This window comes from Pectinophora gossypiella, chromosome 26 (genome assembly GCF_024362695.1).
Source record: "Pectinophora gossypiella chromosome 26, ilPecGoss1.1, whole genome shotgun sequence".
Classification (NCBI taxonomy): domain Eukaryota; kingdom Metazoa; phylum Arthropoda; class Insecta; order Lepidoptera; family Gelechiidae; genus Pectinophora; species Pectinophora gossypiella.
In genome coordinates this window covers 5,396,915-5,424,600 of record NC_065429.1, presented here as the reverse complement: position 1 = coordinate 5,424,600, position 27,686 = coordinate 5,396,915, and the positions used below count along the sequence as shown (strand labels likewise).

Below are 27,686 nucleotides of genomic sequence, written 5' to 3'. Positions count from 1 at the left end.
TCATCATTGGACCACGGAGGCCGATGACAGAACTAAAATTACTATACGTAGGTACTTACTGGAAACCTGCCTATTGTCGTGGAATATTTTCTTCCAGGCAACCATTAATGGTCAGCAAACTACAAACAAACGTAAACCAAACCTAAAACTAATACCTCACAAAACTGTGACCGCCTAAAATCGATTTGTCTGGCCAACAATAACATTGTTTTACCAACCGAGCTACGAACCCGGACCCCCGTGGTGACTATTCCAGTATTTCGTCATAGTTCCAGTAGCAAAATAATTCTTCGCTTCCATTGTTGAAAGGAGTTTAGCGTAAATAGCCTCGTTACAGCATTGTTCTTAATGTTACTCCTTCTATTATGCATATAATATTGTCAATCGCTTTGTAAGTAACTGGGTAGTATCTTAGGTCAGAGATAAATTATTAAATTCTGATGAAGTACTAAATAAAGACATCTAAAAATCTTCTAAGGAAATCTAAAATATTCAAAGGAAGTTACCTGATAATTATTAGGTAGTCATAAGATCGAATCATCATCATTTCCCCGGCTATACAGGTTGTGAGAAGCTGCAGTAGTTTTAGGCGGATGAGACGTTCGTTATGTAAAAATTTACTATTCAAAGTGTAACTATGTTACCTACTGAATAAAGATATTTTTGAATTTGAATTATCCCGTTCTTCACAGGGTCCGCTTACCTAACCTGAAGATTTAACAGGTCCCGTTTTTTTACACAAGCGACTGCCTGGCTGACCTTCCAATCTGCGAAGGAAAAGAAGTCACATTAACTCCGAAAAGCATTTCTCGTTGTTTTTGTAATTGTTTTGTGAAAATTTTTAAGTGATGTTATTGTCTTGTCTTTGTGTGTGGCGTCCTTTTATAATAATTTATATTCTATTCTATTAAAAAAAACACGTTTTACACAGACACTACACATTGACGCTATCGTACACGCGCATCTGTGTGTGTGACGTCTGACGCCATACGATTGAAGACTAAAGTAAGACCGGGGGTGAGGTAAACCTAGCTCAGCCGTTGGTGGGGAGCGGAGAGTCGCCGTTCTATACGTAGTGTAAAGCGAAGTTATACGCAAACGGTATTTAGTGATACGTTTTTATTTATTATCCCGTTGAATAAATCAGTAGCCGATTATCCTTTTGCCACAGACCAAACATTTTTTTCACAAAACGCAAATATTTCCATACAAGTATTATATTCATCTGTCTATAAGCATAAGGACCATAGTCATAAATGACCATAATACTGTATAAATGATCTGCAATTATTGTTATTTGTCGCACAAATAGCACAAAAGCACAAAAAATATCTTTAGCTGTATTATTACAGAGTCGAAAATCCTGTTCCACTGCGTATGGTTAGAAAAAGTTACGCGAAAATGGTTTTTAAATATTGGTATTTAAAGGTCGAAAGTTGAATGGTGTAGGGTAAATGGCGTTGTATCCACCCTCTGTTGGAAAAGGCGTGGCCAAAGATCTCTCAATTCGAGATACGAACAACAGTCAGTTAAGAGCCGACTATCGGACGTAACCAAGCCAAGATACCCTAATCACGAATCCAGTGTTTTCTTTCAACATTTTCGACCAGTGACTGTAAAGAAAAACATTTTCGCAAAAGTGCATTTTGAAAAAGGAATTGTGTTTATTAGTATTGTATGAAGTGAGTTCAGTTCAAAAATGGAATCGGAAATAAGCAAGATGCAAACGAAATTGCCGTCGAAAAACTTTTCGATCGAGTCGATAGTCGGCATCGATCGCCGGTCCCCGGAAATCGACATCGAGAGCAGCATTTCCCAGGATTTTTCCGGGACTCAAGACCATTCTGAGGACGAAGATGTGAAAATACGGGACGGGAAAATGGGGTATTGGAACGGGGGGTACCAAAATCGCGTGCCGAATTTTCCGTTTTTCATGTCCTACGAAAAGAGGATGGGAGGGTTTCCTGAAGGACAGGGGCAAGAGGACTTGAAGAGGGCGAGTCCAGGGAGTGTCCGGAGCGAAGTCGACAGCGACGGGGTTGATGACAGGCCTCACGGTAAGTTTTTTTGTTTTAATTTTACAGCTTTTCGAGCGCAATATCGCATGGGCTTCGATTAGTTTTACGTCGAAACGAAAATTGGCTATTGAATTTCTATGGAAATACTGTTTAAATGACGTCATCAATAAAAGCAGCCAAACATTGTACTCATTGTTACTTAATTAATATTCGGAAATAAATCCGTCCACTATAAATTTTTTTTTATTAGTAGGTGAATAGCCTTCGTGGTATAGTGGTTAGAGCGTTGGACTTACGATCTGGAGGTCCAAGTTCGATTCCCAATAGGGACATTGTCGAAATCACAAGGACATTTCAGGCTTGAATCACCTGATTGTCCGAAATGGTAAGATGATTCCGTGCTTCGGAGGGCACGTTAAGCCGTTGGTCCCGGCCATTAGCCGTATTGGAGACCCGCATTGGAGCAGCATGGTGGAGTATGCTCCATACCTCCTCCGGTTGATTGAGGAAAGGCCTGTGCCCAGCAGTGGGACGTATATAGGTTGTTTATGTGTGTATGTTATGTAAATCCAAAAGAAAAATGAGATAGATTTTTGATATTAGACTGGCTTCTATTTCTAGATTTATCACTAATTTAAGAGCCACGCTCTTGTCGGTGTTACATTTTCAAAATACTCTTCATGCTGCTTTTTTTAGGGAAAAATTGTGCAGTGGTTTCCCTCTTGCCTTCCGCCCCGCAGTACTCCGTCTGACGCGAGTGGGATGGCGTCCAGAGTAGTCTATTTCAAAGCCGTACTAGGACTCCTGTTATTCGCTTCTGAATAGTACTGACAGTTACTGCTGCCCTCTGTCAGGTTCCAGGTTACAATCCCTGTTGCCCGCAATGTCTAGATTAGCATTTTATACCTAATTTATCTTTGACCCAAACTGAAGTGGGACTGGGCCGGACACGTTTGAGCGATGGGCACGGGTCGTTACTCACTGGATACCTCAGGACATAGAAGTCGAGGAAGACCGCGTAAAAGATGGTGTGATGACTTCAACGCTTATCGGAAGGATTGGCCGGAGATCGCGCAAAGTCGAGAGGAGTGGGAAAATCAAGGGGAGGCCTTTGCCCAGCAGTGGGATCGTATAGGCTAAGATAAGATCTTTGACCCAGTCAAATGCCCTATTATATTTAACGATAAAAAGTAACAGTACTTACTTTACAATCTCTAATATAATTATTTTATTACACCTTTTGTCCGTACCGCCGGTTTGTCGGTCCCTTTGTTCTTGTTAAAGTTGAACCTTCAGTTAAATAGACAAGGTAACTGTTATTTAACTGTGGTATTTTGCAAAGGCCACACTTAAAGTTAGGGTGGTGAGGTAAAAGATGTTTTTAATAGTTTATTACTGTCGTTAATGTATTTGTTTATAGTAAACTGCTCGTTTTAAAAAAAAGAACTGTCTGCATCCTGGTCATCGTAATATTGATTTTTTTGAGGCTTGGGACAAAAAGCAATATTGCAATTTGACATTTGCGCATTTCAAAGTAAGAGCCTAATGTCAACAAATCTCAAATAGCAATATTGATTTTAAGTATCAAATCCCGGTATTTGCTAAATCTGGGACTTTTAGGTACTATAGTAATTATACTCGCTGTAGTACATTGAAGGTATTTTTATTATTACTTATAAAACAAAACAACAATAAGTACTTAACTTCGAATTTCGAATTTTCGATTTCTTGAAAGTTTCGAAAATTCATGAGTAAGTGAAGTTAAATAAGTACATAAAATAAATCATTTTTTGTCACCTTTAGATCTGTCTTTTTTCACTTAAGCAGAACTTCATAATTTATCTTTGACTTAGAAAACTACCCAATTCTGTTACTATAATCAAGATATTCCACCGACTCGTCATCGCAAAAGAAAAAAAGCTTACACACATAAAAATGTCACAACTTGTAACGCTTTAATTTTGACAAATTATCTTCTAACAGTAGCACTTTATTGGGAAACGATTCTGCTACCGTGTTTGTTCAATGAAAACCCTTGTCCGCCATTTTGTAAGGAATTGCCGCCAAAACAATAGAACGTAGACTATAGAAGGGTCTGACAATAAAACCTTTTTTGTTTGTTTCTTTTTTTCAGTGTTGGCACACAAAGTTTTTGTCTTTGCTCAATTACAGACTGATGTATTGTGGCCGCAGAAATTCTTACAATTTCTCTTTTATTATTGTCGCCTTTTGCAATTTGTCATAGGTTATTTAGCTTGGGTTTATTGCTTCCACATTTTTCTTTTACACGTACTTAATGTTTCTGTGAAGTTACGCGGTAAAATTGAGGTTGCTTAAGTTTTATGATTGGTTTTGTGTACATTTAAAATGCCTAACCGTGTAACCTACTTTCAATCCATATCCCTCCCTACAACTTGGCTGTATGGGGTACGTTTCCTTTGCCTACCCAGTACGGGCAAATACAATTAAAAAAAAATTACAAGCCCTGTCAATTTATTCGAATTTTAGCGAATCACAGAATAGGATTTTGTAAGTTACTATAATATGTTATTACAATAGCTTTTATCTATCTCATAAAGCATTTATGTAGTCTGTGGCAAAGGCCTTTAAGGTCGTCTCTGAAATATACCTACTCTATGTTATTTTTCTCTGTAATTTTGTTTCATTTATGTGCAAATCGGTTTAGTAAACAAATATTAAGCAATAAGTACTCTTATTCAACACGTAACGTACTGAAACTCAAAAATATTATTCATTTGATATCTTCTCAGTTAGGTACACTTTGAATCACACTAAAATTTAAACAACAGAGGTTTTCTCGACAAACGTCGCATTAAAAAAGAACCTCCTTTTATGAAGTCGGTTAAAAAAATAACATTTAAAAGGATCACATAGCTAAATACCTTTGTACATAACAGTGAAACATTTGATATATCGTACCGGGTGCCAACAGCTTGACCTGTCTTCATAAGCACGGTAACTTAAATCAACCGACACTTTCAATCCAGCCTGCCCACCCTGTAAGTAATAAAGCGCGAGGGTGTTAAAGTTATAATGAAGTATTAATATCTTTCAGCGAGTAATAACGTCCTATGATACTCCGCTGAAACCGTGTAAATTGAACTAGCTATATTAAATGATAAGGCTGGTGGTACAGCGAGAGAACATTTTATGAAAATTTTAATCAAAATATTTTTTTATTTTTAACATAACATCTTTATATCCTTTTGTGTGTTCTTCTTCTTCCTCATCTCCTTCTCATCTTCTTTTTCGTTGGCATGTTATGGAAGCAAGCTAAAGAGACCGCAAAAGACCGCGAGGAGTGAAATTCTGTCATTAGAACCCTACATCCCAACAGGGGATAATAGGATTAGGAGAGAAAACATGACAACTTGTAGGTTAGATTAGTTAAGAACGTTATCATATAAACTCCCGACCATATCGCTATTCGGGGTATTGGGGTGGTTAAAATTAATTTACCTAAATAATCTATATTTTACCACTAACGCCATCTACTGAGCTATAACGTACATGTCTTGTATATTAAAATTTGTATGTGTCAAATAAAATAAACGTCTATTTCGACACGACCGTTACGCGTTTTATAAGTAATAGATACTCCCATCGCAAGATGAACTAAATAAATGCACGAAATGAGCTGGTCAAATGTCAAATGGCCTTCATAGCTTGCCGCTAGTTCAATAAGTAAGCATAGAAAGTTTTAAAATCTATAAGTATATTGTATCGTCAAAAGAATTGATGGAATGACAAAAGTGCTGTTATTAAAAATAAAAATGTAACTTTATCTACTTATTTGTTCTTGGACAATTAAGTTTTTGTCTTCGATATGTCAATGCTAAACTTTTAGTGATAAGTATAATAATTTTGCGGCGTATTTTGTTTAAAGAAAAAGTATTCTCATTTGTTTTTTGTGAAATTATTAACCGATATAGTCATTACTTGTTTTATGATTCGTTAATTCTGACCCCTTTAAAGAACAAAATCACTTAAAAAAATACTGTCAAATACGGTTCTATAAAAAATCCATTGCTCCAAGTGTACCACAGTCCTAACCAATTCCCGCTGAAATTACCTCGTTACAAGATCCCTAGTGAGTGAAAGAGACGAAGAGATTATCGCCCCGCCCTATTAGGAGGGTGGGAGGGGGACAACCGCGCTCCGTTATTGGTCGACACATTATAGATTTTTACTTGCAGAGGCGGCGCGCAATCTGACAGTTTACTTTTTCGTGCGGCAAAGGCTAAGGACATACAGCCACTGGTATTTAGCCAGTGTCATTTTTAAATACTTTTTTCTTTTTTTGTGTTGTAAAATGGAAGCGTTTGGGAATTATTCGTTGGATCCTAAGTCTATAAGGGAGTTATCAGTGGATTTGAAAGAGGGTCACGTTTTTAGTGACATGGTTCATAATTCACCTTCTTCATCTCCTAAGAGCAAAGGTGCGTATTTTGTACTTTTTTAATATTTTTTTTTATTTACCTATTTAAATTTAACGACTTTTCAGTGCAGAAGCGCCAATGCGCTGTGAAACATTCAATATAAACTTTTATGATAACCGAATACCTATATTATTTGTTTAGAGTTTATTTTTACAATCAATTTAGCTTCAATAGAGATGCATCTATTAATAAAATGATTGGTTTGTCTGGTAATCTGTCATTTAATTAAAATAATTCAAGTTTTATTTAAGTACATCGATATTGGTGGTAATTCCAGTATACACCATTTAATTTTATTTTAACTTATACCTGTCATTTTCCTATCCACTGAAAAGGAAAGGGACGGGTGATCGACAGGCATACCATTTATGGAACACACGTCAATTTAAAGCAGAAGTTTAAAAAACCCTTCCAAATTGTTATATTGGCACACATCAAACTGGTTGCATAACAGCGACATGCCTATTTTATACGCCCGGGTTATTCATTCACTTTAAAGTTTACAAATGTCAATCAACCGTCCCTTTCCTTTTCAGCGGATGAGAAAATGACAGGTATAACTTGAAGTAAAATAAGGAGGTGTCTGCAGGAATCGGGACCAATTTCAAATTTCAATACTTAGTGTGTTTTGGTGCGTGAAATATTTAATAGAGAAAGTGCTTACGTTGATGTCTTTTATATGAGAATTTTCATCATTATTTAAAGAGCCACGCTCTTGTCGGTGAAGCATTCTCCATGCTACTTTTGTAGAGAAAAATAGAGCAGTGGTTTCCCTCTTGCCTTCTGCCCCGCAGTACTCTGTCTGACGCGAGTGGGATGGCGCCCAGAGTAGTCTATTACAAAGCCGTACTAGGACTCCTGTCCTCCGCCTCTGAATAGTACTGACAGTTACTGCTGCCCTCTGCCAGGTTCCAGGTTACAGTCCCTGTGACGTTCTTGTCTCATCATCAGCCCATTAACGTCCCCACTGCTGGGGCACGGGCCTTCCCTATGGATGGATAGGGAGATCGGGCCTTAAACCATCACGCGGGCCCAGTGCGGATTGGTGGTTATTAACGACTGCTAATGCAGCCGGGACCAACGGCTTAACGTGTCTTCCGAAGCACGGAGGAGCTCGAGATGAAAACTTTTTTTTTTGTGGTCACCCGTCCTATGATCGGCCTTTGCGAAAGTTGCTTAACTTCAACAATCGCAGACCGAGCGCGTTTACCGCTGCGCCAACGTTCTTGTCTATCAAAGGCTAATTATTTCACCTCTTTTTAAGACAAGACGTTCGCCTATCTCTTTCATCTGTTCAATGTAAGCTCTTCTTGGTCTTGGTATGAACATTTTAAAGTTCTCATACGACGTCATCACTTGTACGTCTGCCTGCCCCCATAGGGATTATGAGCGTGGCTTTTAGGTATATCTCTTATGTATATTTTTTTGGTATTTGTGTTTGTACTATAAATAATATACCTCTGCTTACCCTTTTGGGGATATGCGCGTGATGTTATGTTATATAATTTATGTAATGTTATGACATTTAAGATTTGATTTTATATTTAAGTACTTTCAAATGAAATCACCATATAACAAAAATATAAAGTACTTAATTACATCCTTTACAAAACTGACCTTACGCCATTTAAAATAAATATTTTAATTATTAACAGTTTTAAAACTCAGTTAAACCATTAAACCATAAACAAATTAACCGTGTGACGATGTCTTACAACTGAACCTTTGTAAAATGCCGACGGGTTCTATGCTATTGTTAGAGTTGAGTTTAAATATTTCGAGTTAATGTCTGAGGTGGTTTACCGTTAGGTGATAACCGTCTTTTTTGAAGATTTACCGACGAAGTCATTTCAAAATAGTTGTTCAAATATAATCTGTAATTAAGTAACTTACAGTTAGAATTAGTGTGTCAGGATCGAAGAAAATGGAATTCCATAGTCGTTGCTTACCCCAGTGGGAAATAGGCGTGAGTTTATATACAGTCATGAGCAATATAATGTACCCACTTTAGGACTCTGTCTCACTAACATATTTGACATTTAGTGAGACTTGTCAATTTGTCAAAAAAGTTAATGTGACATGGTGCCAAAGTGTATACATATTAATGCTCGTGACCGCACGTACTTACCTACGTATGTACAGTTAGTTAGAAAAAAAAATACTCACTACAATTAGGACAAAAGAAATAGTAATTCGACTTTATGAGTTTAAATTCATGTTTGGATTCTTTCGATCATAGATAATTGATATCACTTGGTTTCCAGGATTTGTGCCCGGTTAATGGCGATAGACTAGCCCCCTATTACATAACAACATAACATACATAAACATAAACAGCCTATATACGTCCCACTGCTGAGCACAGGCCTCCCCTCAATCAACCGGAGGGGGTATGGAGCATACTCCACCACGCTGCTCCACTGCGGGTTGCTGGAGGTGTTTTTTTACGGCTAATGACCGGGACCAACGGCTTAACGTGCCCTCCGAAGCACGGAATCATCTTACTTTTTCGGACAATCAGGTGATTCAAGCCTGAAAAGTCCTTGCCAACGGAAAGTCTCACAAAGTGATTACAATGTTCCCATCGGGAATCGAACCCGGACCTCAGATCGTGAGCCTAGCGCTCTAACCACTAGACCACGGACTCCTATTACATGGGACTTAAACATAGCTGGCGAGGAATGGGTGTTATATACACACCTCTGCCTACCCCTTTCGGGGATGCAAGCGTGATGCTATGTTATGTATTATAAAAAAAAAAACTTATAACTTCTAAATGACATAACTATAACAATTGAAAATGAAAAAAACCTACCTAATTTATTGCTTTTGACTTATTTATATTTTTTAATTATGATTTTCCTTACAAGTTTATTGATGACGTCATTCTTGAGTTGATGTTTTCAAAACAATATAAGCTCACGACTATATCCTAATGGGGTAGACAGAGGTCATCCATTGTAGGATGAACTAAGTATCCACACCTTACCGAGCTTTCTGTTAGACCAACGTGATAGGTGAGCCGTATCGCCGTTTATAATGGTCGAACCAATTATGTTAGTGAAAACTGCAATTATTTTTGTTTTATTTTAATTTACTTATTTGGGAAACAAATAGTTGTATTTAACATTTAATTGTTATTTATTCAAATTATAATGGCAATAAATAATAAATTCACATAATTAAATCCACCACAGGCTTCGTCAAAAAGGAACTAAAGACAAGAATAAACCATAAATCCACAAAAGTTTCGTCAAAAGTTAAAGTTGTATTTTATAACAGATTTAAATAAGTAAGTACATATAAGTAGCATAACAACAAAACAGTTTCCACAGATAATTCATGAAATCTCTATGGAATGATACAATTTGTAATTTAAAAATCTCTCTCTCTTTATTTAAGAGCTGCGCTCTTCTCGGTGGAGTAATCTCCATTCCTCTCTTCTTCCCGCCAAATCCTTCACCTCGCGATACGACACGACCTGCACCTTTTCTTTTATTTGTTTCACAAATGTTCTCCTAAAAACTAAACAGAGTTATTTTAAAGTTTGTCCGTATTGTAAAAAAAAGACAATTCCAAGAAATTATCATATGATAAATCAATAACGTTTAACGTTGACGTTTTTAAAATGTAGGTACAATATCTACCTATAATTGTTTAATTCTTAAAATAAATTCAATTGGATAAACTGCTAAATGGCTAATAAATCTTCCCAAAGTGAACTAAAAACATTAATTAATGTCAATTTTAGCATTTCATCCGCAGCTGGTAATCTACCAAAATTAACGGATGCTACGTTTAATTGTCCATGGCTGTATATTTATTGTTTGTATTATCTGTGGTCAGAAAAAATAAAATGTCACGCGTGGGCGTTCCCGCCAAAATTGACAGTTTAATTTTCATTGTTAGGGATTCAAAACGCAATCGATTCTGATTTCTCGCGAATAGTGTAATATAAGTGAGGTCGTTAAAATAATTCTGCTATTTTGTCATTATTAGATATTATAGTTACTTACTTGATAATTAATATTGTTACTTATAAATTGATCTATCTGTGAAAGTGAAATCTAGAAAGACTGGGCTACTCGTTACGTCGTAAAATTAACTAGTTACCTACATTACTAAATTTTAATTGTTTTACTTCTTGTCTATTTGTCTTAGCATTAGTTAGGAAATAAATTCGATTTTATATATTTGTGATTTATTTTTTATAAACTACCTACATATAAGTGCAGTGACACTTGATTAACTCATTTATTTTGTACTAAAAATCGAAAATCATCTTGATTTAATCAATCAATCGGATTGAAAATGACGCCGGATTGCAATCACTGTCCGTGTTGCTTTATGAGTGGACATAACCCACTAATATTTTTTATGACATGCTCAGAATGCCACCAGTATCTTCAATATCAAAAAATAAAACTCCCTACAATACGATAATTCCTTTACAAATCTCAATCATAACACAATCCATTTGTCATAACAACTATTAAATAACAGTAGTATAATTTAGTTACTACTTTACAATTGGCAACACCCTAGCGTAGGGGTAGTGTTGTCAATAGGGCTCTACGTGATTGTATTTTTATTGCTGGCAACTCCCTACTGAGATATTTATCTTCATTACTTTTCGCCGACTCGTAGACAAGGGAGGGTGACCATGTAATACGAGCTATATTGGATAATTACTCGGCAAATGTTTTGCTTTGCTTGTAAATTGTTTAAGTCCCTAAGGATGCACCGCTCACACTTATGTTTATTCCAAGGCAATTGAGATTAGAATGTTAATTTTGTTTGCATGATTTTGTTTTATATGAGCGTTGGGTTAGTTGGAAGCCTTTGTGTATCACTTTACAATAGGCTATTTGACCATTAAGTAACTTATACAATGGTGCTTATTCCTGTAAATACCATCTAATTTTATTTTAAGTTATATCTGTCATTTTCTTATCCGCCGAAAAGGAAAGGGACGGGTAATCGACAAGTATAAAATTTATGGAACACACGTCAATTTTAAGCACAAATCTAAACCAACCGTCTAAAAATTTTACATCAGTTAAGTAGACAGCACGTCAAACGGATTGCATACCAGCGACGTACCTTTTTGATTCGCCCGGGTTATTCATTCATTTACTCATTCTTCCTAAAATTAAGAGCTATGAATCATCCCTCGCTTTCCTTTTCGACGGATATGAAAATGACGGATATAACTTAAAATAAAATTAGGCGGTGTCTGCAGGAATCGGGGCCATGAGATACTTTTTTGCAAAGCGTAAAAACTAAAATTGTCTATGGACTGACTGTGACGTCACTAATAAAAGTGGTTAAACGTCGTCCTCAATGTTACTTAATTCATACATAAATTCGAAAAATAAGTCTAAAAGAAAAATGAGATTGATTTTTCATCTTCTTAGACCGGCTTCTGTTTCTAGATTAGCGTTTTTTCATTGACCCAGTCAAATACCTACTCTATTTCAACATACATAACATAAACAGCCTATACACGTCCCACTGCTGGGCGCAGGCCTCCCCTCAATCGACCGGAGGGGGTATGGAGCATACTCCACCACGCTGCTCCACTGCGGGTTGGTGGTGTTTGGACTAGTAGCCCGGGACCAACGGCTTAGCGTGCCTTCCGAAGCACGGAATTATCTTACATTTTAATACTCAATTACACTACTCAACGACGGTACTCTATTTCAATTTTTTTAAATATTTTTTTTATAATTATTAATATAAAAGAAGAGTTTATAAATTTCGGAAATGACCCGTAGTAACTAACAATAAACAACTTAATTTAGTGTTAGTAATAGAACAAATAAGGTTGGCGTATATGCATATACTTACTTAATCTTGAATATTTTTTTTTAATTTTCCGACCCTAAAATTTTGCATGTTAATCGATATTCCGCTTAATTAGTATAAAGAAAACCGATAACTTAGTCTCCACCTCATTAATCTCGCAACAAAAGCTTCGAAACATTGACCACAGATGGACAAAGTTTAACCTATTACCGCCAATTGACATTTGCCCTAATCGCCCTTATAAAAGACCTAAACGCACGTCACTAATTGCATTCCAAATCCAAATGCATGTCATAGACAATAAACAGTAAACGTATTAGATACAATACGATTACGCGCGCGTGCTGCTAGGGTGGCAAAGGCAATTTTCGATAATGCCATTGGCAAATGAATGGCGATCGGTTTCGGTAACAAGGGCTATTCGCCTGCAAATTGGACAGCCACTATCAATTAACCGTTTAGCGCCGTAATTGTGCGGCTGAATGGGATTCGTACGCGTGCCGTTTAAAAAGATAATAATATTGTTTATTGGTTTGCGGTATGGCGCGAAAATTGTGCGCGATAGTTTTTTTGTTTTATTTTGAACGAATCACTTGCTTATCAACAATATAAGTGTCTAACAACATAATTATAATACAAATCTGCAGAGTTACAATATTGCGTTTTGACATTTGTTTGCATTGCGCACTTACTTTTTTATGCGTCAAATTGCAATATTGCTTTTTTAGATGCTTTACTTCGATGTGGCCTTTTTAATTCCCCTGATCCAAATACAAAGCAACATTTTCTACATGCCTCTGGAATTACATTATATTTTTGAATAATTATGTACCCGCGAAATGTGAAAATAGGTAACTAATTAGGAGTAGGGGTTAGACAGCGCCATCAATATTTTATGTGCCCTAGAAAGTTCCTTGTTGTTGTTGAAAACAGCATAGACTCGCGCATACTAATGATTATATTTAAAGCGTGTTCCTTTAATTATAAATTACTAGCGACCCGCTCCTGCTTAGCTCGGGTGCAATGCTGAGGAAAAAATGAAATTATTTACGATTTTATTACACATATAAACCTTCCTCTTGAATCACTCTATCTATTTAAAAAAACCGCATCGAAATCCGTTGCGTAGTTTTAAATATTTAAGCGTAGGGGAGAGCGGGGCTGAAAGTGCCGGGGGTAAATTGTGCCGACGCAAATATCTCAAAAACAGAAAGAGATAGATATACGATCGTATTGTGTCGCGTAAGGCCTAACAGTCGCGCACACGCGGCTGCCATTTTAATTGCGTCAGCGACGCGGACCGAGTCGAACTGCATGTGAGGGTCCTCCAGCGCCACGTAAGTAAATATTTTCGTTTCAATACTTTTTGGTCTCAAGCTAGCATTTTTCGTGCTTTTAATATGTGAGTTTTTGTAAAATGTTTGTTATTTATCCTAGTTTGTTATGCAGTGTAATTTTAATGCTTTGTGTACAGTGATTTTTATATGTGAGACAAAATATCACACTATCATAAACGGGGTAAAATGTGCCGTTCATGTGGGCTGCTTGTGCCGCGGCACAACCAACCCCTAACCAAGTAATAAAAGAGAAATCTTTACTGTTTATAGCAGGTAGTTTACTAGTCCAGATAGACTGATATTTTTAATAATTGATCTCATTTGCATAAAAATAAGTACAAACTATTGATTAAAAATACGTTTTTATGTTTGAATAACTACATAAGAAGGTTCCTTGTTTTTTTTTTATTATAATACTTAGTATATACAATTAAACTTTAAAAACTGTTGATTTATATTAAAAAATATAACGAATAAATATATTATTATAAAACTGATGTGTTTTAATTTCCTAATTAATTTTCAAACTCCCAGCATTATCAACGGCACAACCGACCTCAGCTACGGCACAACTTGCCCCAGATTGGGGTTGGAAGTGCCTTGCCGCCTCTGTATAAAAAAATCGCATTTTCATAAAAACTATTAAAAATGTGCGAAATCTGAAGTTAAATTCGTAAAATAGATTAAATTTGGCTTAGGATGAACCACTACTTTCAGACATAGTATTTGTTTTATCCGAATCTTAAAAGGATTTGCCAAAATCGGCACTTTCAGCCCCGCTCTCCCCTACATAGGGATATAGGGACAGAAAAAGCGACTTTGTAGTGATTTAATATTAATATTCGCAAACTATATGTTTGATTGATGGACTTTTTTGTTACAATATACATTTAAGATCTTTTGTACCACTCTAGGCGAATAAATTTCATTTCATTTCATATATCACTCATTACTCGAATGATCTGCCACGTTCAAATTTTCACGCTAACTTCATCTGCACGATGCATTTCATAACGTTTCAATAATGTACGTACTACCTTCTTGTTGGTTCTCGAAATTATTGGTTGTTCAAGGCAGTACATTAGTGCTGTAAGCGCGTGGTATACTGTGGTGTTAGTGACATCGTAACGAAAACTTTGAGGGATGATTCAGACCATGATTCTAAGTTGATATCGAGTGGAATTTTCCGTCGCAAAAGTATGGAACTAAAACTAATAAAAAAAAGGAAATTCCTCTTGATATCAAATCAGAATCATGGTCTGAATTTACCCCTATCGTTTTCGTTACGATATCACTAACACCTTGAGTTCTATGACCTGAAAATTTATTAGAAAAAACACTAAAATTTTCATGAATTTTCCGGCAGGAAATGTGACTCGGAATATCAACTCAGAATCATGGTCTGAGTTATCCCCTTCAGAATTGAAAATAATTAAAAAAAAAAAACAAAAAAATCATGAATTTTGCGACGAAAAATTCCACTTGATATAAACTCATGACTGATATCATCACCATACGGATCATTATTATAATCCATCTTAGGAGTTCATATCAAAAGTATACAAAAAGTATTTGCAAGTTATCATTTATTTACTTTTGACTTGAAGAAATTTGAATAAAGAAGTGGTATAACTTTGTTGAATATAATGAATATAAGGAGCGGGAAAACAAAAAAGCGTCGTTCATCGTTACTCCATTTTTTCTCTATGCTTTTCTAAATTTAAAGATGGCGCTTGTCTATGACATGCTGTGCCCACCACATTACGGATTACAGTCGTGGCTTTATGTATGAACTTGTGTGTATGGAAGAAGAAAACACCGCAATATGTCTTCACCTTTACACATTATGATGTTCCCGCGTATTTACCTGTCAAATTATCGTGTGTTTTGAAACAAAGAAGCCGGTTTCGACATATCTCCGAGCCGTGACTCGGTGCCTTTTAACATACTTAATGACATGAGATTGTCATTTGAAATGGTTACCTTCAAAGTTACTTATTAATAGGTATTTGCTAAACTCGCGAAACGATGAAATGGTCATTTTGACGCTATAGGCTAGTTTCTAAATAGTCAAATCAGGGGGGTTTAAACGCCACATCGATCATATAATCGATGACTAAGGTATCTTAATAAATATTAATTTAATAAAGTAATTTAGGACTTAGGACACTTAGGGCACTTAGGACTTCGTATCAACAGTGGCTGCAAGTTGTCTTTGATTACTTGTGGCTCTGCCCACCCCATTTGGGATTACGGGCGTGAGTTTATGTATGTATGTATGTTAATAAAGTAATTTAATAAATGCTCAAATCTAATCACTAAACAGCAATTGCTATTTTGCTTCGTAAAATTGAAACTGATGAATATTTGTATACGTTAACATGTCATGCATGTCAAATTGCTAAAAAAAAAACTCGAGTCCTTGTAAAACCATACTCATGTTTCCCATCACCAATAAAAAACATAATTCCTTCCGTTTGAAAATAGAACGACGGAAGCTTTTTAAACTCCTTGTCGCATCCTCGTTCTTTTTTTGAAAAGTCCAAGGCGGCACGAGCGCAGCTGGCGACCATAGACTATGCACAGCTAATAAAAAAAATAGCATCAAAGAGGTTGAAGGTTGAAAAAGTTTGTATATCGTTAAAAGAGGTTGACTAGACTGCAAATTGATGTTTAAGTGTTCTGTCGCCACCCAGTATGGGAACGTTTCAAGTGCGATAGACGCCGGAGGATAAAAAAAAACGTCTTTATTCCGCCCAAAGCACTTATGCTCGTAATAAATTTTCCATAACGACTTATTGATGTTTGCAAACGTTTTATTATTGCCTTCAACTGTTATATTGGGTGATAATTAAATATTGTCACTTAGTAATGTCAGCTACAATGAAACCAGTACATGCGTGCGAAGTATATTAGCGTGATACAGTAATAATGTAGGCTCACGACTATAATTTATTATTTATTTTTCTATATTCTCCATTTGGGTAGTCAAAGATACAGACATCACGTGATGAACTGGATTCATCTAAAAAAGTAAAAGTTAGTGGACAATGCAAGCAAATATCAAATAGCAATATTGCTTTTTTAGATGAATTGCTTTGATGTGGCCTTTTTAACCCCCCTTAACTAGCGGCGCACTATGATGGCAGTTTTGGCATAATGAAGTCAAGCAAGTCGCTCCGTCAATATAGTTATAAATTAAAGTCAAAATTCAAATTCAAAAATATCTTTATTCAGTAGGTAACATAGTTACACTTTGAATCGTCAATTTTTACATAACGAACGTCTCATCCGCCTAAAACTACTGCAGCTTCTAACCTGTATAGCCGGGGAAAAGAAGCTGCAAGAAATACCTCGGCACAGGGCCCTAGACGTTCTTTAAAAAACGACAATCATAGCGTGCCGCGCTAGATTAAGGAAACTACGCCATTCCAACTGCTGGTATATCACTTTGGCTTCTTCAATCCTCATCAAAATCTTCCTACGTGTGCTCCGGCTTAAAATACTTTTTTAAACCGGTTTTTATATAAGTACTTATATAAAAAAACCATCCTGAATTTGATTATGGTACGCCGATGTTTTCCACTTCCGATTTCCGAAATGACTATAAGATATTATTTTATCATTCACAACTAATATAGCTGAAAATTACCGCCCAAAAACAATTGAAGCATCTCTATTACGCGCCATTAGAACCATAGACAATGCACGTTAAAAGCGTTCAATATACCTTTTTTAAACCACTGTCAATAACGGCGCCCTTTTTAAATTTAGAACCACTTCAGCGACTAATCAGATTGGTAAAGTCGGCTGCTATAGGCAAGTTTTTTCTTTTTAATTTTTACTTTTTTTCTGCTCGCCGAAAGAGTTTCGGTGTCTTTGTGGCCAGTGTTGGGAAAATATCTAATTAGGGATAGCTTATTTGTGTTTGTTTTGTGTTAATGTACTGCTTTTGAAGCGACTGCGTGTAATTAACACCTTCGGCTACTGAAACACGGGTTCGGCTTGGTTTTATGACGAGTCAATCTCGGTTTCTAGGTACCTAATCATTAGCGGTACGCCTTGAGAAATTGTCCTGACGTGTTTGTAATAATTTGCTTATTTATATTATATTATTATATTATATTTTATATTATTTGGAGAATTACAGACTAAATATGCATGAGACAATGCTAATAACAAGTTCCCGCCAATAAATGAAAGGGTAGGAGAAAAAATAAGCGGTTCTAATTAATTTCAGTTAATATTATTAATATTATTCTCAAGAATACAATAGTTTAACAAAGGGATTTGGATTTTAAAAGGCATCAGGGGTGTTAATAAGGCCACACAGAAGCAATATTGCTATTTGACATTTGCGCATGTAAAAATAAGTGCGCAATGTCAAGAAATATTAAATAGCAATATTGCTTTTTTAAAATGAATTGTTTTGATATGGCTTTTTTAACCTCCCTGAGCATACTAACTTATCATTTTGTGAAAAATCGGACTTGTCAATAATATGAAAGCAGATATGACATTGCGATTAGTATTTTTAAAATGATTTTAAAAAATTAAAAAAAACTTAACATAACAACAACTTTTTGTCCGAAAAATATCGTTATCAAAATTCAAAAGCATGCTTGAAGGGTCGATTATGAGTTATCTATTTAAAGGCACCGCTTTACCTGAAAGGGTTTAAGTACGCAGTTTAGAGCTTCTGGTTTTCGATTTAAGCACGTTATTATCTTAATTAGTTTTGTATTGACTACTTGTAACGGCTCTGAAAGAGACCGACTTAAAAAAAATTCTTAATAAAAAAAAGTATGTTTTTACCGACTTCCAAAAAGGAGGAGGTTCTCAATTCGACCGTATATTTTTTTTTACAATAAGTATGTCGAATAAATATTTTTTCTTTCTTTTCTTTTTAAACCAAAAATAATAAGAATTATTAATAATTATATTCTTTGCGCGGTGTATACCTAATGTGAAATTCAGAAATTATTTCTACATGGCTCATTGTAGATCGCTTATAAGTACTTAGCCGTACAAATGATCGTTTTTTTTTTTTTTTTTTTTTTGACGTGACTTATTGTAGATTTGCCGCAGATGGCATTAACTACTTGGCCGGACAAATGGGGAGCGCTGAAGGCTCTCACCCGGAATACAAATGATCGCTAACCCTATAATATATATAAAAAAAAAATATTAGCAATAAGTACCGAACTGCTAGAGAATTTTACAGTTTCTCATTTGGGTGGGTAAAAAGGCCACATTGAAGCAATTTTATTTATTTATTTTTTTGCTAAAATAAATTTTATTTATTTATTTCAAATTGAGACCCTCTGATCAAAGTAGGTTTCTAGAGTTTCTGCAACTTAGGCCTAAAATGAGCAGTTAATGGAATATAATAATGTTTAAAATGGAGTGTCCGGATGATGATGTTTTTTTTTCTTTTTCCACAGAATCGCTAAGTCCTCAGTCGGAACAAATGACCAACTCAAATGCGGCGCCAGATCCTAATATAAGGTAACATAATAAATCAATAAATACCTAAACCAAATAACCTGTCCAATTAGTTAATTATGTTATGTCTTCTAAAATAACATAACGCAACAAATACTTTATTGCATGTACAGAACATATAAAATTTTAAAAAGATATATCACAACATAAGTAATAATAGGCTAATTTTCAACTAGTCTAATGTTACTTTTTACTAAACGTCAAAACACGGAATTTCTATTTAATTTGTATGAAAAAGCACACTGTGACGTGATAGAAAAACGTGATAAAATATCGGACTTATTATTACGTTTTTCTTGTTTAAAATTCATAAATAAGTTAAATAGGAAACAGAAATTGTTTTACGTTAGTTTTGGACGTGTCTTTATTTAGTAATCAGAATTTCATAATTTATCTCGAACCTAGTACACGACCCAATTGGGTAGTTTCCTAGGTCAAAGATAAATTATGACATTCTGATTACTAATAAAGACAGATCTAAAATTGACAAAACAGGTTTCTTTTTCTATTTATCTTTTATGATAAGTGCAACATTTTGTCGTTAGTTTTAGACGTGTCTTTATTTAGTAATCAGAATTTCATTATCTTAAATCTAGTACACGACCGAATTGTCATTAATATTGTTTATTGCAGGAGATACAGAACAGCTTTCACACGAGAGCAATTAGCCCGTCTAGAGAAGGAGTTTATGAAGGAGAACTATGTGTCGCGCCCGCGCCGATGCGAGCTGGCAGCGCAGCTGCAACTGCCAGAATCAACTATCAAGGTAGGCTGCTTATTAATTACACCCTAACATTCCATTTTCGGATAACCAGACGTCGACAATATTTCTTTCATTAGACGTGATTTATTGCCTTTACTAGGCCGGTCAATTGGGAGCTCTGAGGGGTACCCAGTAAACGCTGAATGAGGAAAATCGACTATTTGACTTTTCGTACCGTTATATTATGGGCTATTTCAAAGAATTGCTTCAATGTGGCCTCTTTAGAATCGCCGAATTCCCAGGAATAAAAACAGTCAGTTTACGTAACCCAGCCAGCAAGATAGGTAAAAGATACTGTAATAGGAATTCGGTTACGTAGCGTTTAAAGGGTATGTTGTAAACTCGTGAGTACTAAAAAAAATTTCAGTTACAAAACTCCTTCGTAATTATAGTAGGCGTTCAGTGAAGAAAATCGCTTCATGCGTTAATGAAAAACACCAAATTTGAGCCAAATGGGGTCGTAACTGTCGTAAGCTTGTCACTTAGTTCATTCATATCTGACTGCCCACGCTGCACGCTGTCCTGCTTCCAACGACCTCTGGTATCAATTATATCGTTCATATGAACAAAGTCACACATTCAGTAACATATTGACATATCGGGGGCATTTAAGTATTTCTTAATATGACAACATTACATAAGTTCACGACTTCATTGAGCTTGTCAGAGCTACATCCATCGTACGATGAACTAAGTACTCACACCTCACCGAGCTTTCTATTAGACCAACGTGATAGGTGAGCCGTATCGCCGTCTATAATGGTCGAGCCAACTGTGTTAGTGAAAATTGCACTTGAGATAAATTAATAACTCATTGTTGCAAGTCCAGTACCGGGGTTCGAACCGGCACTCCCCATTAAGTATTTCTTAAGTTATTTAGTTTAGGTTAGGTGCATAAACTCGCGATAGACCCACAAGTAATCACAAGACAATTTGCGGACTCTTTTGATACAAGCCTTAACATGAAAATAATGGACCGTATAGTGGCCGATAATCAGCTCATCGCACTAATAATGGTAATAAAAAGGCCACATTATGGCGATTTTCTAAAACACTTTTGTTGACATTGCGCACTTAATATTATATACGAAAATGATAAATTATTGCAATATTAATTTTAGATGAATGAAAAGAAATTCATCTAAAATGCAACAAAAAAAGCTTTAATGTGGCCGTTTTAGACCACTGAACAGAATGTTTTTTCTATACTCCCAGGCCAGTACTTATTTTACTCATGTGGACCCAGCTTTACATGACATGCAGTATATGCTTACCTTTACCTGTTTCTTAGTTCGAAATTCAAAAACATTTAATTTTCTCCAGTTCAAACATCGCCCAGAAACATTAAAGCTGTATAAACTCATCAACACGGTATTATGGCCGCCGCAAAATACATACAACAATGTAAATACAAAAGGGTTTCCCTTAAGAAGCCCTAAAGGCCCTTTAAAACATCTTTTGTTCGGTGAGCGCGCTATCTCAGTGCTAATTGGCGCGAATTTGGGTTGAGTGCGTTTCAAAATGGCCGCGCGGACCATAGACAAGATTATTACTTTTTGTTTATTTTCTTTTTTAATTATTGCAAGGAAGATTTTGTTTAACGTTGCCAGAAATATGATTCTTAATACTGTTAGGTATTTTAAATAAACTTTATGAAAGTTAGTTATCTTCGACAATAAAAGGAATTAGCGTTTACATTCCAAATATAGGTGTCTGCTTTAGTGTCACGAAATAAAAAGCCTGTTCATTGATTAGTTATCACATTTATTGACGCGCCAATAAAGATTCATCACAATAAACAAACATACAAAAAAAATCTCCATTTTATAACGCATCAAATGGTAGCCGCCGCTTAATTTAATAGTTTTTAATTGGTATAAAGTGTCATAAAACAGATGCCAGGCAAAGAACGCTCTTTGATACAGCCAGTCACTAATGATAGCTTTTATAACTGGCTGGGTTTCGTTCATTCGTTCTTTTCGGTATTAATGTTCATTAGCACCATACAGCTACTGAATAATTCGGTCGGTTTCTTTTATTAATGCACATCGACAAATTAGCGGGAATGTAAAATTCGAATGGTGCTATAAAAACACATGTTTTTTTATCTTTTTGTTCGACGGTGGTTTTCTTTTTTAGTGGACGTGATAATTGAGATTATGACTGGACAGATACATGTTTACGCGCGAACGAGGAATTTAAATTTAAATTGGCGTAGAACACGGCATTCCACGCATTGGAATTTAATTTTATTTTTATTTCTTTTTTTCTTCGAAGCGCCAATGACCATTGCTTTTTCTTTATGGCCGATGACCGTTGCCATATATACGATTCATCACATCAATCTTACGATTTCATATCAACAAGGCTACAAGGGGGTTTCAAAAGGCCACATCAATGCAATTCATCTGCCGTCTTCTGTATTTCCGAATGCATATAACCCGGGTGCTTTCAAGGCCAGAGTGAACAGGCACCTTCTGGGCGAGCTCCATCGTAGGCCTCGTCATTTTCATAAATAAGTTAATAAATAGAGAAAAAAGATGGTTTTCGTCAGTTTTAGATCTGTCTGTATTTAGTAATCAGAATTTCATAATTTATTTTAAACTTAGTACACGAACAAGTCCTATCAGAATTTGAATTCAGAACAAAGTAATTTATTGTTTCAACGTTTTGAATTCAAATTCATTCAAACTCTCTTGTATTCGGAAAAATGATGATTGTCGAAAGACATTAACAAAATAGAAGCACTGTACGTAACTATTTATTAAAGTTTTCCGTTACTAGACTTATTTATAATTATACTTGTATAATTATGTTAGTGACATCGTAACGAATACTGAAGGGAATGATTCAGACCTTTTTTTACTAATATCAAGTGAAATTCAGGATGTTTTTTGTTTTTCTTTTCATACTTTTGTGATGAAAATTACACTTGATATCAACTCAGACTCATGGACTCAATTATCCCTCAAAGTTTTCGTTACGATGTCACTTCTTCTTCTTCTTTGCGAGTCGATGGCGATCGAAACTAAATTTTTGCTGACCAATAATTGGCCAGTACAGTTCTTTAATAGTGCAGGTGTTAGGGCACGATGTCACTAACACTCTGTATACAAATCAGTACTTACACGTTCTTCTACTTCACAAGTTGTGTTCTAACACATTTGTTTCATAGTTTCGCTCGTTAGCGGCCTGTAGATAATTCCATAAATGCGCATTGTGAATTATTGGCCATCTAATTGACGAATCATTCCACCATTTGAACGAATGAGTAACCCGACATCATTATTAGATGTAACGGCCTCCGTGGTTCAGTTGTAGCGCCCAGTTCGAATCCCGGTAGAGGCAAAAACACTTTGTGATCGCTAATTTGGTTAAGACATTGCACGCTGATCACCTGATTGTCTGAAAGCAAGATGATCCGTGCTTCGTAAGGCACTTTAAACATTTTTTTGTTGCTCTAAATGTTTGTATGTTTTTTTTCTGTGCAGGATAGATAGGATATTTGATTCTCTATTATTCTCTCGGTCTCTATTATTTACTTAAGTAAGTATGTAGTAAATAAGTATATAGTAAGTAAGTATGTAAAGTATGTAGTTATATCAGGGGTCTACAGGGGTCGGTTATTGATCCCACAAATACTAATAGCACTTTTTCTTTGCCAACAGGTATGGTTCCAAAACCGTCGGATGAAGGATAAGAGACAAAGAATAGCCGTAGCATGGCCTTACGCGGCCGTCTACAGCGATCCGGCTTTCGCGGCTTCCATACTACAGGCTGCCGCGTCGTCCGTCGGCTTGCCCTACGGTTACCCCTCCCCGGGATTACCCTTACCCTTTCACAACCCGCAGCTTTTGCCCGCGGGTTACCCGTACCCCTACCCACCTTACCCGCGTTACCCCTATTTACCCCCTACCCCGTCTTCACCCGTTAACCCCGATGTAAGACCAGCTTACTCGAATTTTAATATTAATGTAGATAAATAAGTAGTTGTAAATATCAATGTGGTGGTTACAATTAATTGGTATCTCTATTAGCGGTTTAGCATGGTGTAAACGGGACAGAAATCCAGCGTTCGGCTTTGTGGAAAAGGGACAAATAGAGCGATAAGGGTGTTATGGCGCGTTGTAATCGGAACATTTTTTTACTAGCCTAGATTGTCGCACTGCTGGGTCGGAACAATCAAAACTATACCCTATTTAATATAGTACGATTAGAGTGACATCTCTCGTCTCTTTCACACTTAGCAATGTATTAGATCTCTGTCCTTCTAATATAAATAGAGTATAACGCCACAGAAAACGTAATTTTTGACAGTTGTTACCGATGTCATCAAGTGTCACACGATCTTTCTGGGTCTGTATTAAGAAATGTTCTGACAGCTGTCATTCACACAATGCTAGAGTGATAATAATTATATCCGCATTCTGAGATGTTAACGCGAAGCTTTCTCGATCCATCCTGTGTTGAGGCGACCTCAAGAAAGACCTCGAACTTAGCTGAAAATAAAGTAATCTCAACTTCGAAATTGTCCTCAAGATCGTATTTTGGCGGCGAGGGTGTGCTGCCGCCAAAGGATGTTTTTCGAAGTACCGAACAGAGCATAGAACCCCGCTAGTCACAAGTAAAGTCTAAACACCCTAAACTAAAGTCACCGACATAGCTCGGAGAATTGCAAAGCTGAAGTGGCAGTGGGCAGGACACATAGCGAGGAGAACCTATGGCCGCTGGGGCGGAAGGGTTCTGGAGTGGCGACCACGTGTCTGACGACGCTTAGTGGGTAGGCCCGCTACAAGGTGGATCGACGATCTGGTGAAGGTCGCGGGAAGCCGCTGGATGAGATCCTTGGAAGGCCTATGCCCAGCAGTGGGCGTCGTACGGCTGCTGATGATGAGTCACAAGTAAGTAGTGTGACTAGGGATTGACGATCCAACGGTGTTATGTTGGAAATTATATATATGCGTCTTGCTGTGTAAACTTCGATATCGCGTTTCACGACTGGTTGTTGACTGTATTATCGAATGTGGCGCCATCTGTTGCATGTGGGCGGAACTAGCTGGCCAGCTAGTTGGGTCCGCCACAGTATCAACATGACAGTTCTTTTATAAAAAGCAGGGACTTGAGCATGATCTTGAGGGTCACCTGAGAATATTTATTAATACCACCCTTAGACGTCGCCGCAACCTTACCCCGAGTCTACTCCAGTCAGGTTGAGTGTCATGACGTTATAATTTTCGTATTATTATGTTGGCAGTATGATATGCTCGACTCTAGTGAGCAGTCCTCAAGTCGAGGATGTAGATGTCAACTTAAAATACCAAAATGCACAGCTGAGGCAGAGTGGAGTGGAGAAAGAGTCGACTGAACATCTTAGAATACGGGTGATAGAGTCTGGTAGAGAAGTTTATGTGAAAATTGGCTTTATTTGTTGTATATTGAAGGGATAATTGGAGTACGAAGTTGGGTTTCTACTTAAATATCAATTGTATATACATACTTGGATCGAAACAAGCGTGTCTATTGCGCGTTTTCTCTAAAAAAAAAACAAATTCGAACGTCATTATTCAAAAAGGCGCTTATGTGGTTTTCACTATATAGGCGACGATTTATTTTAATTTAAATCTGTAAATACAATTCATAAATTTAATTCTTAATTGTCTTGACCAAATATTTATTTAAAAAAATATGATAATTAATCAACATCACTTTGTACCTTATGATATTAAAAATAACAAATACCACTTCATTAAAATGTAATGTAACTTTAATGGTTACGAAAAGATTTTCTTATTTAAGTACTTACTTATTTATTAAGTAAAAATTGGCGCAATAGATAATAAAAATAAGAAATTAATATTGTTTAATTTTACACACATGTTTAATTTTTATTTTAGTTTTATAGTTCTAATACTATCTCTTTCAAATACATATTGTAAGTGAAGGACAGCAAACAGTATTCAAAATAAAACAAAAGCAAATTTGTATTTATATTTGGCAGCATTGACTTCTCCAAAATTGTAGGGTATAAATTACCCGCGATACCCCTTGGGGTAAAAATGTGTATATGTAAATAGGGTAAATCTACATAATAATTAAGATAATTTATTTCACATTATATTTGTTATTTTATTAAATACATAAAAAAAGTTTTGTTAGTCATTTTTTGTAAATTAAAAGACGTCGTTTTAAGTTAGTGTACGTTATTATATTAGTAAATAAATATAAATATAATAAAAATAATTGATATTATTATGCTTATTTTTTATTTATTTATTTTAAAATACATTGGGTTTCGACCACTGGACCACACAGGCGGTTAACAAGTAAGTAAAAGTGAATGCGCAATGTCATAATCAGACTATATACGTCCCACTGCTGGACACAGAAAAGAATCACCCCCTTCGTATTCGTTACGATGTCACTATAGGTGTACCAGAATCTCATGGCAAAAGGGGAAATAAAATTTCTATGGTAAGCAACACTCGGGTAATTGGATGAAAACGTCTTGATACTTTTTATTTTTTACCTATTGACGGACAATATGGACAATGGCCCCGATTCCTGCAGACACCGCCTAATTTTATTTTAAGTTATATCCGTCATTTTCATATCCGTCGAAAAGGAAAGGGACGGATGATTCACAGCTCTTAATTTTAGGAAGAATGAGTAAATGAATGAATAACCCGGGCGAATCAAAAGGTACGTCGCTGGTATGCAATCCGTTTGACGTGCTGTCTACTTAACTGTGTCGGGTTATTGACAGATGTAAAATTTTTAGACAGTTGGTTTAGATTTGTGCTTAAAATTGACGTGTGTTCCATAAATTTTATGCTTGTCGATTACCCGTCCCTTTCCTTTTCGGCGGATAAGAAAATGACAGATATAACTTAAAATAAAATAAGATAGTATTTACAGGAATTAGCACCATTATATATTATAAAATACTTTTTATAGAGGTACAATGGTTTTGTGCTACTGTTTATCCTTACTAATGTCATTTTGAGGAAGCGTATGCAATAGTACGAAAGTGTGTGAACACTTTCATTTCTTTCTTTCATCACTTTCATCTTTCTTTCTTTTTTTTTTCTTTCTTTTTCTTTTGCTTACGTTCTATTTTTTTGTCCTGTCGTGTCCAGTATTGTCCGCCCGGTCGTAAATCTCAGTATTGTTGACAAAACATGTACTTTGACTTGACAGGAGACAGTTTAACATTACCATAGGGAAATCGATATTTTTTTACTTTTTTTATGCCATCAGATTCTGGTAGACCTATATTTTTACTCGAGAACGTGGCGTGAAAGTTTCTCTTTGACTTTGGCATAACATCCGATTGCCATAAACTATAAAAGTGAAGTCAAAGTGAAGTGAAGTGATTGACAGTATGACAGTCCATTATAACATCTAACATGAGGGCGATAGGAAGTTTCCATCGCAATAATAATTTACATCACATTTGTTAATTAATAAAATAGTATTCGATAAATTACAGTTCAAGAAATGATGATCGAGAAATAATTTTCAATGACGTAAACGTACTTAAGTCGTTTTCACTCCTTCCGTTCAAGGTATGATATTCAATTCAAATTCAAATTCAAAAATATTTTTATTCAGTAGGTAACATAGTTACACTTTGAATCGTCAATTTTACATAACGAACGTCTCATCCGCCTAAAACTACTGCAGCTTCTCACAACCTGTATAGCCGGGGAAAAGAAGCTGCAAGAAAAACCTCAGCAAGGGCACTAGACGTTCTTTAAAGAAAATAAAAATAAACATAAAATATATAATAATACAC

The 27,686-nt window shown here is 35.9% G+C and overlaps 1 protein-coding gene across 1 annotated transcript; it reads left to right on the top strand.

The window, feature by feature from the left end:
* The first annotated feature begins 1,518 nt into the window (after positions 1 to 1,518).
* LOC126378487 (segmentation protein even-skipped-like) lies at positions 1,519 to 25,511 on the top strand. Its single transcript, XM_050026889.1, has 4 exons — positions 1,519 to 2,057; positions 19,068 to 19,131; positions 19,762 to 19,894; positions 23,560 to 25,511. Exons 1-4 carry the CDS (start codon positions 1,700 to 1,702, stop codon positions 23,875 to 23,877), a joined length of 873 nt encoding a protein of 290 aa, XP_049882846.1. The 5' UTR covers positions 1,519 to 1,699; the 3' UTR covers positions 23,878 to 25,511.
* Positions 25,512 to 27,686: the final 2,175 nt, after the last annotated feature.

Bases quoted from the DNA above. Each gene is read 5' to 3' on its own strand.
- LOC126378487 (XM_050026889.1), top strand. From the start codon at position 1,700: ATGGAATCGGAAATAAGCAAGATGCAAACGAAATTGCCGTCGAAAAAC. The intron at 2,058-19,067 runs GTAAGTTTTTTT...CTTTTTCCACAG, and splicing joins GGTTGATGACAGGCCTCACG to AATCGCTAAGTCCTCAGTCG. The intron at 19,895-23,559 runs GTAGGCTGCTTA...CTTTGCCAACAG, and splicing joins TGCCAGAATCAACTATCAAG to GTATGGTTCCAAAACCGTCG.